Source organism: Theropithecus gelada, chromosome 8 (genome assembly GCF_003255815.1).
Source record: "Theropithecus gelada isolate Dixy chromosome 8, Tgel_1.0, whole genome shotgun sequence".
Taxonomy (NCBI): Eukaryota; Metazoa; Chordata; class Mammalia; order Primates; family Cercopithecidae; genus Theropithecus; species Theropithecus gelada.
This window is the reverse complement of record NC_037676.1, coordinates 57,975,957-57,990,404: the sequence shown is the minus strand read 5'-3', so window position 1 is coordinate 57,990,404 and position 14,448 is coordinate 57,975,957. Positions and strand designations below refer to the sequence as shown.

The following is a 14,448-nucleotide window of genomic DNA, read 5'->3' as shown; positions in this document are numbered from 1 at the left end:
ACTATTCCCTGTTATCTGTTTGCATGCATTGTACATATGCATGTGTCTTTCTTAAAATGAGTTTTCCCAGACATTAGTTTCCATTAAACAACCATGCAGCACTATAGACTATAAGCTGAAATATGAAAATTTATATTTAAAACATCTAAAAGAGTAAGAGACTAATTAAAGCTATAGAAACTGCTTTAAAAATGCTTCATTTGGCTGGGTGCGGTGGCTCATGCCTGTAATCCCAGCACTTTGGGAGGCCGAGGCAGGTGGATCACGAGGTCGGGAGATCGAGACCATCCTGGCTAGCATGGTGAAACCCCGTCTCTACTAAAAATACAAAAAAAGTTAGCCGGGCATGGTGGTGGGCACCTGTGGTCCCAGCTACTTGGGACGCTGAGGCAGGAGAATGGTGTGAACCCGGGAGGCGGAGCTTGCAGTGAGCCAAGATTGTGCCACTGCACTCCAGCTTGGGTGACTGAGCAAGACTCTGTCTCAGAAAAAAAAAAAAAAAAAGCTTCAATTATTTAGCGTTTACTTCTGTTCAAAATAAGTTTGACTTTACCAGTGTGGATTTAATAAAATGAAATATTAAATAATATTACATTAAATATAATTTGCATACCAAAATTTACGCATTTTCTGTTGATTCATTCCTGAGGTTGGTGTGTCTTTCTGAGTAAATAAAATAGCAATAGGTTTCTCTCCAGGATAGTCATTCTTTTCTTTTATTACTCAAGAAATTTTGATGTTGTATACTTAATGATTGGTGGTTCTTCTTTGTTTGGCCATCATGAAAATTGCCCTCTGGTTTTTAAGTGTTTAGTGTTTCACTCTACCAACTTTTACTTCATTATTCTACCAATACCTAGTTTGTTGGTCTCTTTTGTTTTTAGACTACACAGAAATACTGAAGGTTCAATAGCCATGTAACAAACATTGGCTTTCTGTATTATGTTGTTGAGCATCAAAGTGGTTTCATAGAAGGACATGGAAGGAAGCACAGACTTTAAAATGACGCTTGAGGATATATATCACTGAACTATTAGGCTGCTATTAGTAGAAATCACCACCAATGACATGCTTATTACACTAATGTGTGTTGTCATTTTAATACTACATACATATTTAACGAACCTACAAATTTTTTTTGAGCACCTACTATGCCAGACACTGTCCAATGCTTAACATAAATTAACTGCTTTAAGTCTCATAACATAATGGAGTCTATGTGGTACCCCGATTTTACTCATGAGGAAATTAAGGCACAGAGAGGTTGTTATTTGCCCAGGGTATACTAGGAATAGAGCCAGGTTACGACGCCAGATACCTGGGAGTATACATTTGAGAGAGCTCTTGGAGGTAAAATAGACAGAACTTGGGGACTGAGTGTAGAGTCTTGAGGGAGGAGGAGTTAAAGTGCAGTAAGATTTCTACTGCTAGACAGGGATACATGAACAGGAAGTGCTCCAAGTAATAGCAACCACGTGAGCAGAAGCACAAAGGTGGAAAAGTACTCTGGGAGCCACAGTTAGTTCATATGATATATGAAATAATGTAATGTCACCTCATAGGCAATGGGGGCCTCAAGGGGCTTGAAAGTGTTGGACTAGAGTGGTATTGCACTGATACTTTCTCAGCAGGGAGTAGTATGATCACATCTGCTTTAAGAGTGACACAGTTAAATAGTACTAGGTTTTCATGTTTATTGGCACTATAGTAAACTTCTTTTTTTAAAATATTTGAGGCCGGGCGCGGTGGCTCAAGCCTGTAATCCCAGCACTTTGGGAGGCCGAGGCGAGTGGATCACAAGGTCAGGAGATCGAGACTATCCTGGCTAACATGGTGAAACCCCGTCTCTACTAAAAAAATACAAAAACCTAGCCGGGCGCGGTAGCGGGCGCCTGTAGTCCCAGCTACTTGGGAGGCTGAGGCGGGAGAATGGCGTGAACCCGGGGGGCGGAGCTTGCAGTGAGCCGAGATCGCGCCACTGCACTCCAGCCTGGGAGACACAGTGAGACTCCGTCTCAAAAAAATAAAATAAAATAAAAAAAAATATTTGATTAATTGGATTTTTCTGCTTCCAACCAGGTGGTTTGGTGTTATGTGAGTAGTTCAATTGTTTATTATTTTAAAAAATATAAAGCCAGAGAGAACCTCGGTAATATTCTATATAGAATCCTTCAAAGGAGTTTCTTTATTGCTCAGAAAATGTATTTGATGGGACAATTGATCCTCAGACAAACTCAGTGACTGTTTTGTAGAGCTTAAAGTAAATTGAATTACTTAAGTTAGAATTATATAATTGGAAAGAAATGATATAATATGGAAACATATAAAATCTCGGAATATCATTAAATTGTTTTTCAAAACATTCTCAAGTCCATTTGAGTAGCTTATTTCATACTAGAATCACAGTTATCATACTTAATTTAATCTGTTTTGTGAAGATCTTATAAACTACTTTAGAAATGTATTTCCTGCTCTGAAATTTAGACTGAAGTCTTTATTTTTTGAATGTTTATTTCTTAGCTGATCAGACAGGAATACACTTAAGGAAAGAAACAGACTGATATTTTCAGATTTCTATATTCTGGACTTTAGTTTTGTCTTCTATACAAATGACAGACTTTCTAGAGACAGCTGTTCTATGTGGAGGAATATGGCCCTAAGAACTTACTTTCCTATTACAACCACTCTAGATTTCCTTCTTTTTCACGCTTTTTCTTTGACCCTGATTCTGCCCTTGATCTCTGGATGCTCACTTTTTTCTTTTTGCCAGGACCAGTGGAGGCCGTGGTCTGTAATGGTGTGTCTGACAGTGGTGACATGGGAAGGGAATGTGGATTTTATGGCTAGTGCCATGATCACCATTTTATTCACTCCTTAGAATATCTTGACTTCCCAACTTCTGTGATCAAATACATAGGATATTTTCCTCTGAGGCATAGGTGGATCTTACTTAAATCTTTTCTATTCCCTACTAACTGCCAACAGCACAGTGCTGCTGTAAGAAATAAATTTGTTGGCCTTGGTAGCCATATAGAGGACAGCAGGCAGGTAATGTTAGCAAAGGGAGGAGAACAAACAGCCAGGCTGGAACTGGGCATATGTTAGCAGGAAGCTTCCAGATATCATCCTCTCTCCAGGTCCACCACCTTTCATCCTGTCGTTTACTCCCACTGCTGAAACCCTTTCTTCCGTTTACAGAGACGTAAAATAGGGCTTGCAGTGTGGAAGGAAGGGGCAGGGATGGCATGAGCCTCTGATCTTGCTTCTACTACAGGACAGAGATTTTCTTGTAATCTAGTTCAAATCTATTATTAAAGTTTTTCCCCCACATGTAATAAGGTTGTACAAAATCATTTTTGTTTTTTTCATGAATAGAATGAGGACATTTCTAAGACATTGTTTAAATACATAAAAATGAAGTCTTACATTTGTGAATGAACTTAAAGTTTACAGCATTGTGGTATCTGTGTATATGTAACAGTGTAAATGGTATTTTATTTTACATTGGGTCACTAATAATTTTTCCTGTTTTAAAAATATGTATTTTTTATTTTTATTTATATTTACTTAGTGTTGAGACAGAGTCTCTCTCTTGTGTCCCAGGCTGGAGTGCAGTGGTGTGAGCTCAGTTCACTGCAACCTCCGCTTCCCAAGTTCAAGCGATTCTCCTGCCTCAGCCTCCCGAGTAGCTGGGACTATAGGCGCATGCCACCACACCTGGCTAATTTTTTTATTTTTAGTAGAGACAGGGTTTCACCATGTTGGCCAGGCTGGTCTTGAACTCCTGACCACAGGTGGTCCTCCCGCCTCACCCTCCCAAAGTGCTGGTATTATAGGCATGAGCCACTGTGCCCAGCCTGTATTTACTTAAAATTTTTTTGTTTTTGGTAGAGACAGGGATTTCACTGATTTGCCCAGGCTGATCTTGAACTCCTAGCCTCAAGCAGTCCTCCTGCCTTGGCCTCCCAAAGAACTGGCATTACAGGCTTGAGCCATCACACCTGGCCTACTGTTTCTGTTTTTATTGATGAATTATTTTATGACTCATTTTTAAATTTACTGTAGGTCATGTTATCTCAGGGAAGTTGTAACTTATTTGATGGCTTCTGCAAATAAGGATGTTCTCATACTTAACCTCAGTAAACCCATTAAAATTGGAAAATTAACATTATTATGTTACTAACATCAAATCTTTAGAGCTCATTTAAGTTTACAGCCTTCCTGTTTGACTCTATTTTTTTATAGTTTCCATCTTTCTGCTGAAATTCCTAATCTGATTGCGCATGTATCCACCTTTTCCACTAGATCCTTTAAGTTTATTTATTTATTTTTATTTTTAGAGTCAGGGTCTTGCACTGTCACCCAGCCTTGAGTGCAGTGGCATGATCATAGCTCACTACAGCCTTCACCTTCTGGGCTCAAGCAATCTTCCCGCCTCAGCCTCCCAAGTAACTGAGACTACAGGCACATGCCACCATGCCCAATTAATGTTTTTACATTTTTGCAGAGGTGGGTCTTGCCATGTTGCCCAGGTTGGTCTCTTAACTCTTGGGCTCAAAAGTCCTACCACCTCAGTCTCCCAAAGTGTTGGGATTACAGGCTTGAGCCACTGCATTCACCTTTAACTTATTAATCATAGTTATTTTATAGTTTCCATCTGATAGTTTCAACATTTGGGTGTGTTAATTGTTTTAGCTCTTGACAGTGGGTTTTTTTCTTGCTATTTTACATCATTTTTTAATTCAATTATGGCCATTGTAAAAGAACAATGGGTAAATAGTATTTATGACTGAGAATTGGCTCATAAATAGTATTTATGACTAAGAATCTGTTAGGCCACTGGTGGTTGGTTGGAGGTGGATTCAATCTACTGAGTGGTTGAACTGGATTTGGCTTTTATTGCTGCGCTGCAGCTACCTTCAGTTCAGCACAGACTTCAGACTCCTACTGTTATCTTGTGCATAGTGTAGGGCCTGAAGTAGAGGGATTTTTTGGTTGTTTCTGCTCCACCTTCACTCCTGTATGCCTTTGCCACAGGAGGAGTCTCTTCATGCCCCTCCTGTGACCCTAGGAAAAGGTCGCCTTTGCTTATAACTCCACATGGGGGTACATGGGGACTCCTCACACCCCTTCTTCATGCCCCTGCCCTCATTCCCCCGGGAGCTGAGGTATAGCACTCCTCAGTTTTCAGGTTTAGCTAAAATCTTATTGGGTTCTTTATTCCTGGGGCTTAGGGGTGAGGCTTTCTGTGTTCCCTTCCCTTCTCCTTGTGTTGGGGGTTTTGTCATGGGAGCAAGTTTGCTGCCACTGCCTCCGTGGTAGAGCTCTGATTTATGTCACTTAAGGACTCTGGGCCCCCCAGAGTTTCCTGCCACCCACCCCCACTGCGCAGCGGTAGATATTTTGCTTCTACCCCTTCTCTAGAATAGTGAGCTTTTACCTGACACTGGGCTGGTGAGGGTGGAGGAGTGTGTGGGGAAGGGGAGTAGAGCTCTGCCCCTCCCAGCATTACATGCCTTTTGCATATACCCTTTTCTCAGAAGGAGTGAAAGGGTTTCCTGCCCCTTTCCCAGTGTCTGACAGATTTTGCTTCCATGAGAGAAAATTCCAGGAAGTGAGTGGGGTTTTTTGTTCCCTGTACCATTAGCAGGGGCTCTCTTTACTCTCCAGCTTTACCTCTAATCTTTCTTGTGAGCACACACTGAGGTCTGTGGAGAAGTTGGAGAGTGACTACCTGGGGCTTCCAGAGATTCTACATTGAATACTAGCCCACCCTGGGACTTTAAGTATTTTTTAATGTGTCACTTCTTACCCACTTTTATGGCATCTGCCTCTTCCTCCCATTCTCAGGTTTTATCTTTCCTTAGAGGGGTTTATCACCCTTTGAAGTTCAGTTTGCCTGGTTGCCTTATGACCTCTGCTCTCTGATATGCTTAAGAAAAAAGATTTGTATTCCAGGCTTTTTCTCATTAGTAGGGTGGGAGTGATGTTCCCTTGTGGCTACAGAGTTTCTTTTATTAATAATACTCTCCTTGTTAATGTTTTCAACCCTCTCCTCTAACAGTGAAACCTGGCTCCCATTATTCTTGCTATGTTGACTCATTTGATCAGTGCCCCTGTGTGTTACCCATCTCCCATCATTGCTGCCTTCCCCTACAACTCATGGATGCCCTCTTCCTGCTTGTGCCAGGCCACCACTCTGTGCAGTGCCCTGGCTAGCCGCTCAGGCTGTGATGCCCCACACCAGGCCACCTGTTTTGGGCTCTGGCCCCTCCTGCCAGGCTGCTGCTGGTTGTGGATGCCCCCATTTCACTCAAGCTGTGACCCCCAAGCTTCTGTGACCCTTGCCTCCTCTCCTCCCCCTCAGCAGCCCCCTACCCTGTGATAGGCTGTCTTCTGTGTGGTACCCTCATGACTGCTCTGGCTGACTCCCCACTCCACGCCACCTGTGTTGGTGCCCTCCTTAGTGTCTGGTGCCAACACTCCAGGCCACCTCTCCAAACAGGTGTCCGCTTCACTGTGGCCCACCTAATGGCTGTAGGACTGATTTGTTCAAGAAAGAAAGAGAAGAGGAAAGAGAGGGAAGAAGGGGGAAAGGGGAAGAGAACCAGGAAGACTAGTGGACTTTTGTGAGAAAAGGCTGAGCTACCAACCATCCTTTAGTGTAAACAAATTAATGAATTTATCTTAAGTGTATGCATTTTGTCTTTCGAACAGGTTATGAAGTTCATGGAATGGAGAAAATACCAGAAGATGGACCAGCACTTATAATTTTTTATCATGGAGCTATTCCTATAGATTTTTACTATTTCATGGCCAAAATATTTATACACAAAGGCAGAACTTGCCGAGTAGTAGCTGATCACTTTGTCTTTAAAATTCCAGGTAAACTTTCACTGTAGATAGTAATGTAAAAATGTTTTATTAACAAAACCAAGTTATGTGATCATCTCTATCTTGAGCTCTCTAATGTCATTTGAAAAAGCTTTTTGCCTTTTTAGGGTGTATGTAACAAACTTGAAACTCTAATATGGGAATATCTAATCATCCTTTTTAGGCAATATATCTAAAAATAAAGACATTGTGGCCAAAAATGTTAGCTCATTTTTTATTTTATACATTTTTAAATTGTTTATTTTTAAGTGAAAATTGTACTTTATGGTATACAGCATAATGTTTTTTAAAAATGTTTTTAAATTTTCCTTTTTAAAAAAATTTTATATATTAAGGGGGTATAAGTGCAGTTTTCTTAATGCATCTATTGTGTAGTGGTGAAGTCTGAGCTTCTAGTGTACCCATTAACTACATAGTGAATATCTACCCAATTAGTAATTTTTTCCTTTTTAAGCAGGTATTTACTTGTTATTTTTCTAAGTTGTATCTTGAACTGTAACTTTAGAAACATAAATTGTGATTTTTGCCAATTTATATTTTGATTTAGAGCTCAGTTGATTTTTCATGTAATGAAGTTTTTCATGAAATACTGATTTTTGGAGTTTAATTTTGTTATAATTAGAGTTTGATAACTCTCAGTTTGATAGCAAATTAAAATTAGTTTAAAAAAAATAAAAAGTCATGATATATTTTGTCTTGGCTGAGCACAGTGGCTCATGCCTGTAATCCCAGCACTTTGGGAGGACGAGGTGGGCAGATCACCTGAGGTCAGGAGTTGAAGACCAGCCTGGCCAACATGGTGAAACCCCGTCTCTACTAAAAATACAAAAATTTGTCCAGTATGGTGGCTAATAGGCCTGCTGTAGGCCCAACTACTTGGGAGGCTGAGTCAGGAGAATCACTTGAACCTGGGAGGCGGAGATTACAGTAAGCTGACATCGTGCCACTGCACTCCAGCCTGTGCAACAGAGTAAGACTCTCTCTCAAAAAAAAAAAAAAAGATGTATTTTTGTCTTCACATAATATTATACTACCCTAAAGAATATATATATCATGTCTCTTATCATGTGTAACTTGCCTGATAAAATTTATAACAATAAGATTGAGTACTACATTATTTATATTTATTTATTTAGATATGGGGTCTTGCTATGTTGCCCAGGCTGGTCTCAAATTCCTTGCCTCAAGTGATCGTCCCACTGTGGCCTTCAAAAGGTTTGGGATTACAAGTGTGAGCCATTGCACCCGGCCATGAAGATTACATTAAAAAAAATCTGTTTATAAAGGTCATATGTATGTATGTGTGTGTGTATATATGTGTGTGTGTGTGTGTGTATATATATATTTTTTTATTTTATTTTTTTTATTTTGAGACAGAGTCTTGCTCTGTCACCTGGGCTAGAGTGCAGTGGCACAATCTTGGCTCACTGCAACCTCTGCCTCCCGGGTTCAACCAGTTCTCATGCCTTAGCCTCCCAAGTAGTTGGGATTGCAGGCGCCTGTCACCAAACCTGGCTAATTTTTGTATTTTTAGTAGAGAGGGTTTTACCATGTTGTCCAGGTTGGTCTCGAACTCCTGACCCCAGGTAATATACCCGCCTCAGTTTCTCAAAATGGTGGGATTGTAGGCATGAGCTGCCATGCCTGGTTGGCCATATGTGTGTGTGTGTGTATGTGTATGTATGTGTATGTGTTTATGTATTTATTTATTTATTTTGTGAAGGAATCTCTTGTTGCCCAGGCTGGAGTGCAATGGTGCAATCTCGGCTCACTGCAACTTCCGCCTCTCGTGTTCAAGTGATTCTCCTGCCTCAGCCTCCCAAGTCTCTGGGATTACAGGCTCCCGCCACCATGCCTGGCTAATTTTTGTACTTTTAGTAGAGATGGCGTTTCACCGTGTTGGCCAGGCTGGTCTCGAACTCCTGACCTCAGGTGATTCGCCCACCTCAGCCTCCCTAAAGTACTGAGATTATAGCCATGAGCCACTGTGCCTGGCCACCCTTATATATATATATATATATATATTTTTTTTTTTAAAAGATTAATTAACCAAATGGTTTAGAGTTTTACAAATATCATTCTTGAGTAAACTCATTGAGATTAAATCTTACTTTCTTCTGTCACTGAATCACCAGAAACAAGCCAAGAGAGTTGATAGTATGTTCTGTGGAATAAAAGCAAAAGCTGACATATCAACCAGACAAACACAACCAAACAGTGAATTAAGTAATGATCTACTTCATTGCCTATAACAGCTAATGCTTTGGGTATCCGTGTGTCACTAAAAAACCGTTTGTACTTTGTGTATAAGCAGTATTGGCTATGTTTTCTGTAAAAAACTAACATGATCACTGCAGTAGATTTGGAAACTAAAAAACAGAACATCATTATAATTTTACCATCTTAACATAATGTTATCATTTTTTATTTAGTTTATTTTTTTTACTTACAGTCACATAGGCAATTTTGTGGTTTTTTTTTTAAGATTTAATGTTAGCATTAACATTTTTACCATGTTTTATAAGAAAAAGTTTTAGTGTATGACTGGAACATTTACTTAACTGTTTTTCTCTTATGGAGCATTAGGTTGCTTCTATTTTTTTTTTTTTTTTTTCGTTTTTAGGAATAATAAAATGTGAATATTTTTAGCATTTGCCTTTTTCAAAAAATTACCCTCTTTATGATTTTTTAAATATTTTGACACTAATTTACCTTAAGTCCTTCTTTGCTTTCTGAAGGAATAAAATCATAATTCTCAGCACAAGAGAGATTTTAGGGTGAGTGCTGTGGCTCACAGCTATAATTCCAGCACGTTGTGAGGCTGAAGTGGAGTATTGCTGGAGCTCAGAAGGTTGAAACCAGCCTGGGCAACATAGCAAGACCTCGTCTCTACTAAAAGTTAAAGAAAAAAACATCAGTCAGGCATGGTGGCACAGTGCCTGGAGTCCCATCTACTTGGGAGGCTGAGTGAGAGGATCGCTTGAGCCCAGTAGAGCAAGGCTCTAGTGAGCTACTATTGTGCCCCTGCGTTCCAGCCTGGTTGACAGAGCAAGACCCTGTTTCCAAAAAAAAATAGAAAATTTATGTTTTATTATGTATGAATCCTCCCCTGTTCATTCATTCATTATCAGAATGTATCTAGTTGAATCAGCGAACATTTAGTATGATGTGGAGTGACAAATTTTTATTTTTCCTTTTTTTGAGAGAGTCTCGCTCTGTTGCCCAGACTGGAGTGCAGTGGCTTGATCTTGGCTCACTGCAAGCTCCGCCTCCTGTGTTGAAGCCATTCTCTTGCCTCAGCCTCCTGAGTAGTTGGATTACAGGCACATGCCACCATGCCAGGCTGATTTTTGTATTTTCAGTAGAGACAGGGTTTCACCACGTTGGCCAGGTTGGTCTTGAACTCCTGACTGTAAGTGATCCGCCTGCCTCTGTCTCCCAAAGTGCTGGTATTACAGGCGTGAGCCATTGTGTCTGACCAGTCTGCGTAGTTTTTAACATCAAATGCATCCCTATATTTCCCATTGTCAGGGAATAATGTATACTAACATCAGTCCTCAGAAGTTCCAATATGTGATTTGATTAAAATATTTAATTACAAACAGGATTATTTCTTTCATCCATAAATAGTTGTAATTTGAAAAGCAGTAAAATATTAAGACTTGGAATTAGCTGTTCCTGAGTCAAGCACTCTCACTTTATTAAAATCTTTTAATGATGTTTGCTATTATTATTTTAAAAATTTAATTATAGAATTAGCATTATCTAACTTTTAATTTAAATAGATTTGATCATGATCTTGCCACTTTTGGCAGAGCTAAGCATAGTTTGATTAACATTCTCCTGAGTGATTCTCTTTTTTATAGGGTTAATGGAAGATTAGATTTCTGATTGCTGATGGGATATCATTTTTGAATCCCATCAGAATCCCATTTCTGGAGTCTCTGCCCTGCCACTTCTTAGATGTGTGACTTTGAGCAAGCTATTATTCTGTAAGCCCAAGTTTTCCCATTTGTAAAGGTGGGGGAAGAATACCTGTTTGTCAAGATTGTTGTGAGTTTTACTTAAGAATTTGAGCCAGAGTAGTAGGTAGTCAGTATGAGATGGTAATCAATGGTAGGTGATAAGTAAGATGCAGCTATTACTTAACCAACAATATCAAGCTTAAGTTAACCTTTCGAGTTTTTGTTGATTTTAAAACGTAAAAGTTATGATTTAAGTATAAATAGTAAACTATGTAGTTTGTGAAGATTTTTGCTTTAGAAGAATCAAACAAGAAATAATTATGTCGTATCTTCATACTCATGTTTCTTACAGGCTTTAGTTTATTACTGGATGTGTTTTGTGCTCTACATGGACCAAGAGAAAAATGTGTTGAAATTCTGAGGAGTGGCCACTTGTTAGCTATCTCACCAGGTGGAGTTCGAGAAGCCCTAATTAGTGATGAAACTTACAACATTGTATGGGGTCATCGCAAAGGCTTTGCTCAGGTTGCAATTGATGCAAAAGTGGTAAGTTGTATAAAATTAATTATTAAAGTAAAGTTTAGTCAAATTTAAAATACATGGTTAAGTAATGAGCCAAAGTGTATAAGAACTTAGACACTTTCACTGCAATACTTTAAAAATTAGTATATAGGCCAGGTGCGGTGGCTCACATCTGTAATCTCAGCACTTTGGGAGGCTGAGACGGGCGGACCACGAGGTCAGGAGTTTGAGACCAGCCTGACCAACATGGTGAAACCTTGTCTCTACTAAAAATACAAAAATTAGCTGGGCATGGTGGTGCATGCGTGTAATCCCAGCTACTCGGGAGGCTGAGGCAGGAGAATTGCTTGAACCTGGGAGGCGGAGGTTGCAGTGAGCTGAGATCACACCACTGCACTCCAGCCTGGGTGACAGAGCGAGACTCTCTCTCAGAAACAAAACAACAACAACAAAAAAAACATGACTGGAGAATTTGAATGTCATTTTGTTCTTTTATTTTGGCTTTGGAAAGTATTTCCTAGCCTTTTGGTCTCCATATTGTACTTTAGCCTATGAAACACTTATCTATTACCTATGGGATGTTTCTCCTTCGGTTTCTGTTTAATTTTGATTGTCAGAAAAAGAAGTTATGTTTGATAGAGTATTGTTCTTTTTCCAGGCCAGTTAAAGAATATTGTCAGTAACTTAGTTTTTTAGTTGTATAGAAAATGAATTATGGCACATTTTACTTATTTCTCAAAGTCTTAAGCACTGACGTAGAAAACAAAAACCTAGGCTATATGAATAATATAGAATATAAAAGGATATATGCAGTTATACAAAAATTAAGAATAATATAATGTATATGAAAACAATGATAAAAGCTAAAATCCTAATCAAAGATAAGGTTAAGTTTTCAAGTTTATATTTTCAAAGAATTGTTGCTTCAAAAGTTTAAGATAAAGATGACAAAAATAGATTTAAAATCACATAAATATGCCATGGGATTCTAATTCCTCATTCTTTAGTTTACATTTTCAACAGCATATTGCTTGGAAGAAGGCCTGAAAGGGATAAATGATATAGAGAAAAGAACTCTTTCTAATCCTTGAGTTTCCAGATAATTAATTTAAATAATCTAAATAATTTAATTGAGATTTGTATATAAAACTTCAGAAAGTTTAAGAAATACCTTTCTATAAGTTTAAAAACAAACAGAAATCTTATACATTTGATAAATATTGTGCTACCCTAACATCTCATAGCACTTTTTTTTTTTGAGACGGAGTCTTGCTCTGTCACCAAGGCTGGAGTGTAGTGGCCGGATCTCGGCTCACTGCAAGCTCCGCCTCCCGGGTTCCGGCCATTCTCCTGCCTCAGCCTCCCGAGTAGCTGGGACTACAGGCGCCCGCCACCTCGCCCGGCTAATTTTTTTTTTTTTGTATTTTTAGTAGAGACGGGGTTTCACCGTGTTAGCCAGGATGGTCTCGATCTCCTGACCTCGTGATCCGCCCGTCTCGGCCTCCCAAAGTGCTGGGATTACAGGCTTGAGCCACCGCGCCCGGCCTCTCATAGCACTTTTAAACTCTATCTTGTACTCCTATTCAGTAAGGAGGTGATGCATATAATTATTCCAATGTTGCAGATGAGGAGACTCAGGCACAGAGAGATGGAGGGATGGAAGGGATCTGGTCACTCAGCAAGGCAGCAGCAGAGCAGAGCACACAGTTCAGAACTCGAGGCAACTGGTACTGTTGCCATTCCTGACTACATTGCACAGTGAGTCTGCTGACATCCGAGACTGAAGGGGCTTCCCAGATACGTGAGGGAAACCTTTCAGTAATATATATATATATATATAGTTGTAAGTGGCACAAGTATCCCATCTGGAAAATCCCTTAATAGACCTCACAAAATTATAAGCTGTGAACAAAATTTAAGGCTATTGTTATAGGATTAACCACATTTAAATTGTGACATAGTAATAGAAATTAAAGGGGAAAAAGCCTGATTGTCAAGGCAAGTTCACAAATATTGGTAGAAAATATTAAGGTTTATTTGAAAGTGACAGACTTTTTGATATAATACAAATCACCCTGGTTTTGTGAATTCTTGAGATTTATGACTTTGATAAGAACTTTTTAGCTAATTTCATGTCTAAATAAGTTGAGAAAGCTAGCCCATTTAATTGTAAAATAAATAGCAGATATAAAAGAAAATAATATTTTGTTTCAATAAAATTATATTAATTATCTCACTTTATCCATAAAAAGCTTTGAGATAGAGATAATTATTATTATTTATCCCCATGTTTTGCATGAAGAAAGTGAGGCTTAAACATGGTAAGTAACTTGTACAATGGCTACCACATTTTTAGTGACAGAGTTAAGATGTCAAGACCCCAATAATAGTTTTTAAAAATATACATTCTTAGCTGAACATGGAGGCTCATGCCTGTAATCGCAGCACTTTCGGAGGACAAGGCAGGAGGATCACTTGAGGCCAGGAGTTCGAGACCAGCCTGGGCAACATGGTGAAACCCCATCTCTGCTAAAAGTACAAAAATTAGCTGGGCATAGTCTTAGCTACTCAGATAACTGAGGTTGGAGAATGACTTGAGCTTGGGAGGCAGAGGTTGCAGTGAGCCAAGATTGTGCCATTGTGCTCCAGCCTGGGCAACAGCAGGGCTCTGCCTCAAAAAAAAAAATATATATACTTTCTCTCTCTCGCTGTCTCTCTCCCCCCCGCTCTTACACACACACATACATATAGACACATTTATATATGTAAACAATTGAATTCTAGGTTGCTGATGCAACTCCTTTGTGTACAAAGTATGCATAAAAGAAGGAACGAAGGCTGAGGCGGGCAGATCACTTGAGGTCAGGAGATCCAGACCAGCCTGGCCAACATGGTCAAACTCTGTCTTTACTAAAAACACGCAAAAAAATTAGTTGGGTGTGGTGGCGCATGCCTGTAATCCCAGCTACATGGGAAGCGGAGGCAGGAGAATCACTTAAAAACCCAAAAGGCGGAGGTTGCAATGAGCCTAGATCATGCCACTGCACTCCAGCCTGAACAACAGAGC

At 39.5% G+C, this 14,448-nt stretch overlaps 1 protein-coding gene across 6 annotated transcripts in view; it reads left to right on the top strand.

The window, feature by feature from the left end:
• The window catches only part of TMEM68 (transmembrane protein 68), a 38,798-nt gene that overhangs the window by 12,540 nt on the left and 11,810 nt on the right, over window positions 1-14,448 (top strand). For all 6 annotated transcript variants that reach the window (XR_003120832.1, XM_025394465.1, XM_025394463.1 and 3 more), the window contains 2 exons: window positions 6,718-6,885; window positions 11,212-11,405. Coding sequence is in view for 5 of the 6 variants with exons in the window: in XM_025394463.1 (XP_025250248.1) it covers window positions 6,718-6,885; window positions 11,212-11,405 (362 nt within the window). In the remaining variant the exon portion in view is untranslated. The remainder of the gene's footprint in view (window positions 1-6,717; window positions 6,886-11,211; window positions 11,406-14,448) is intronic.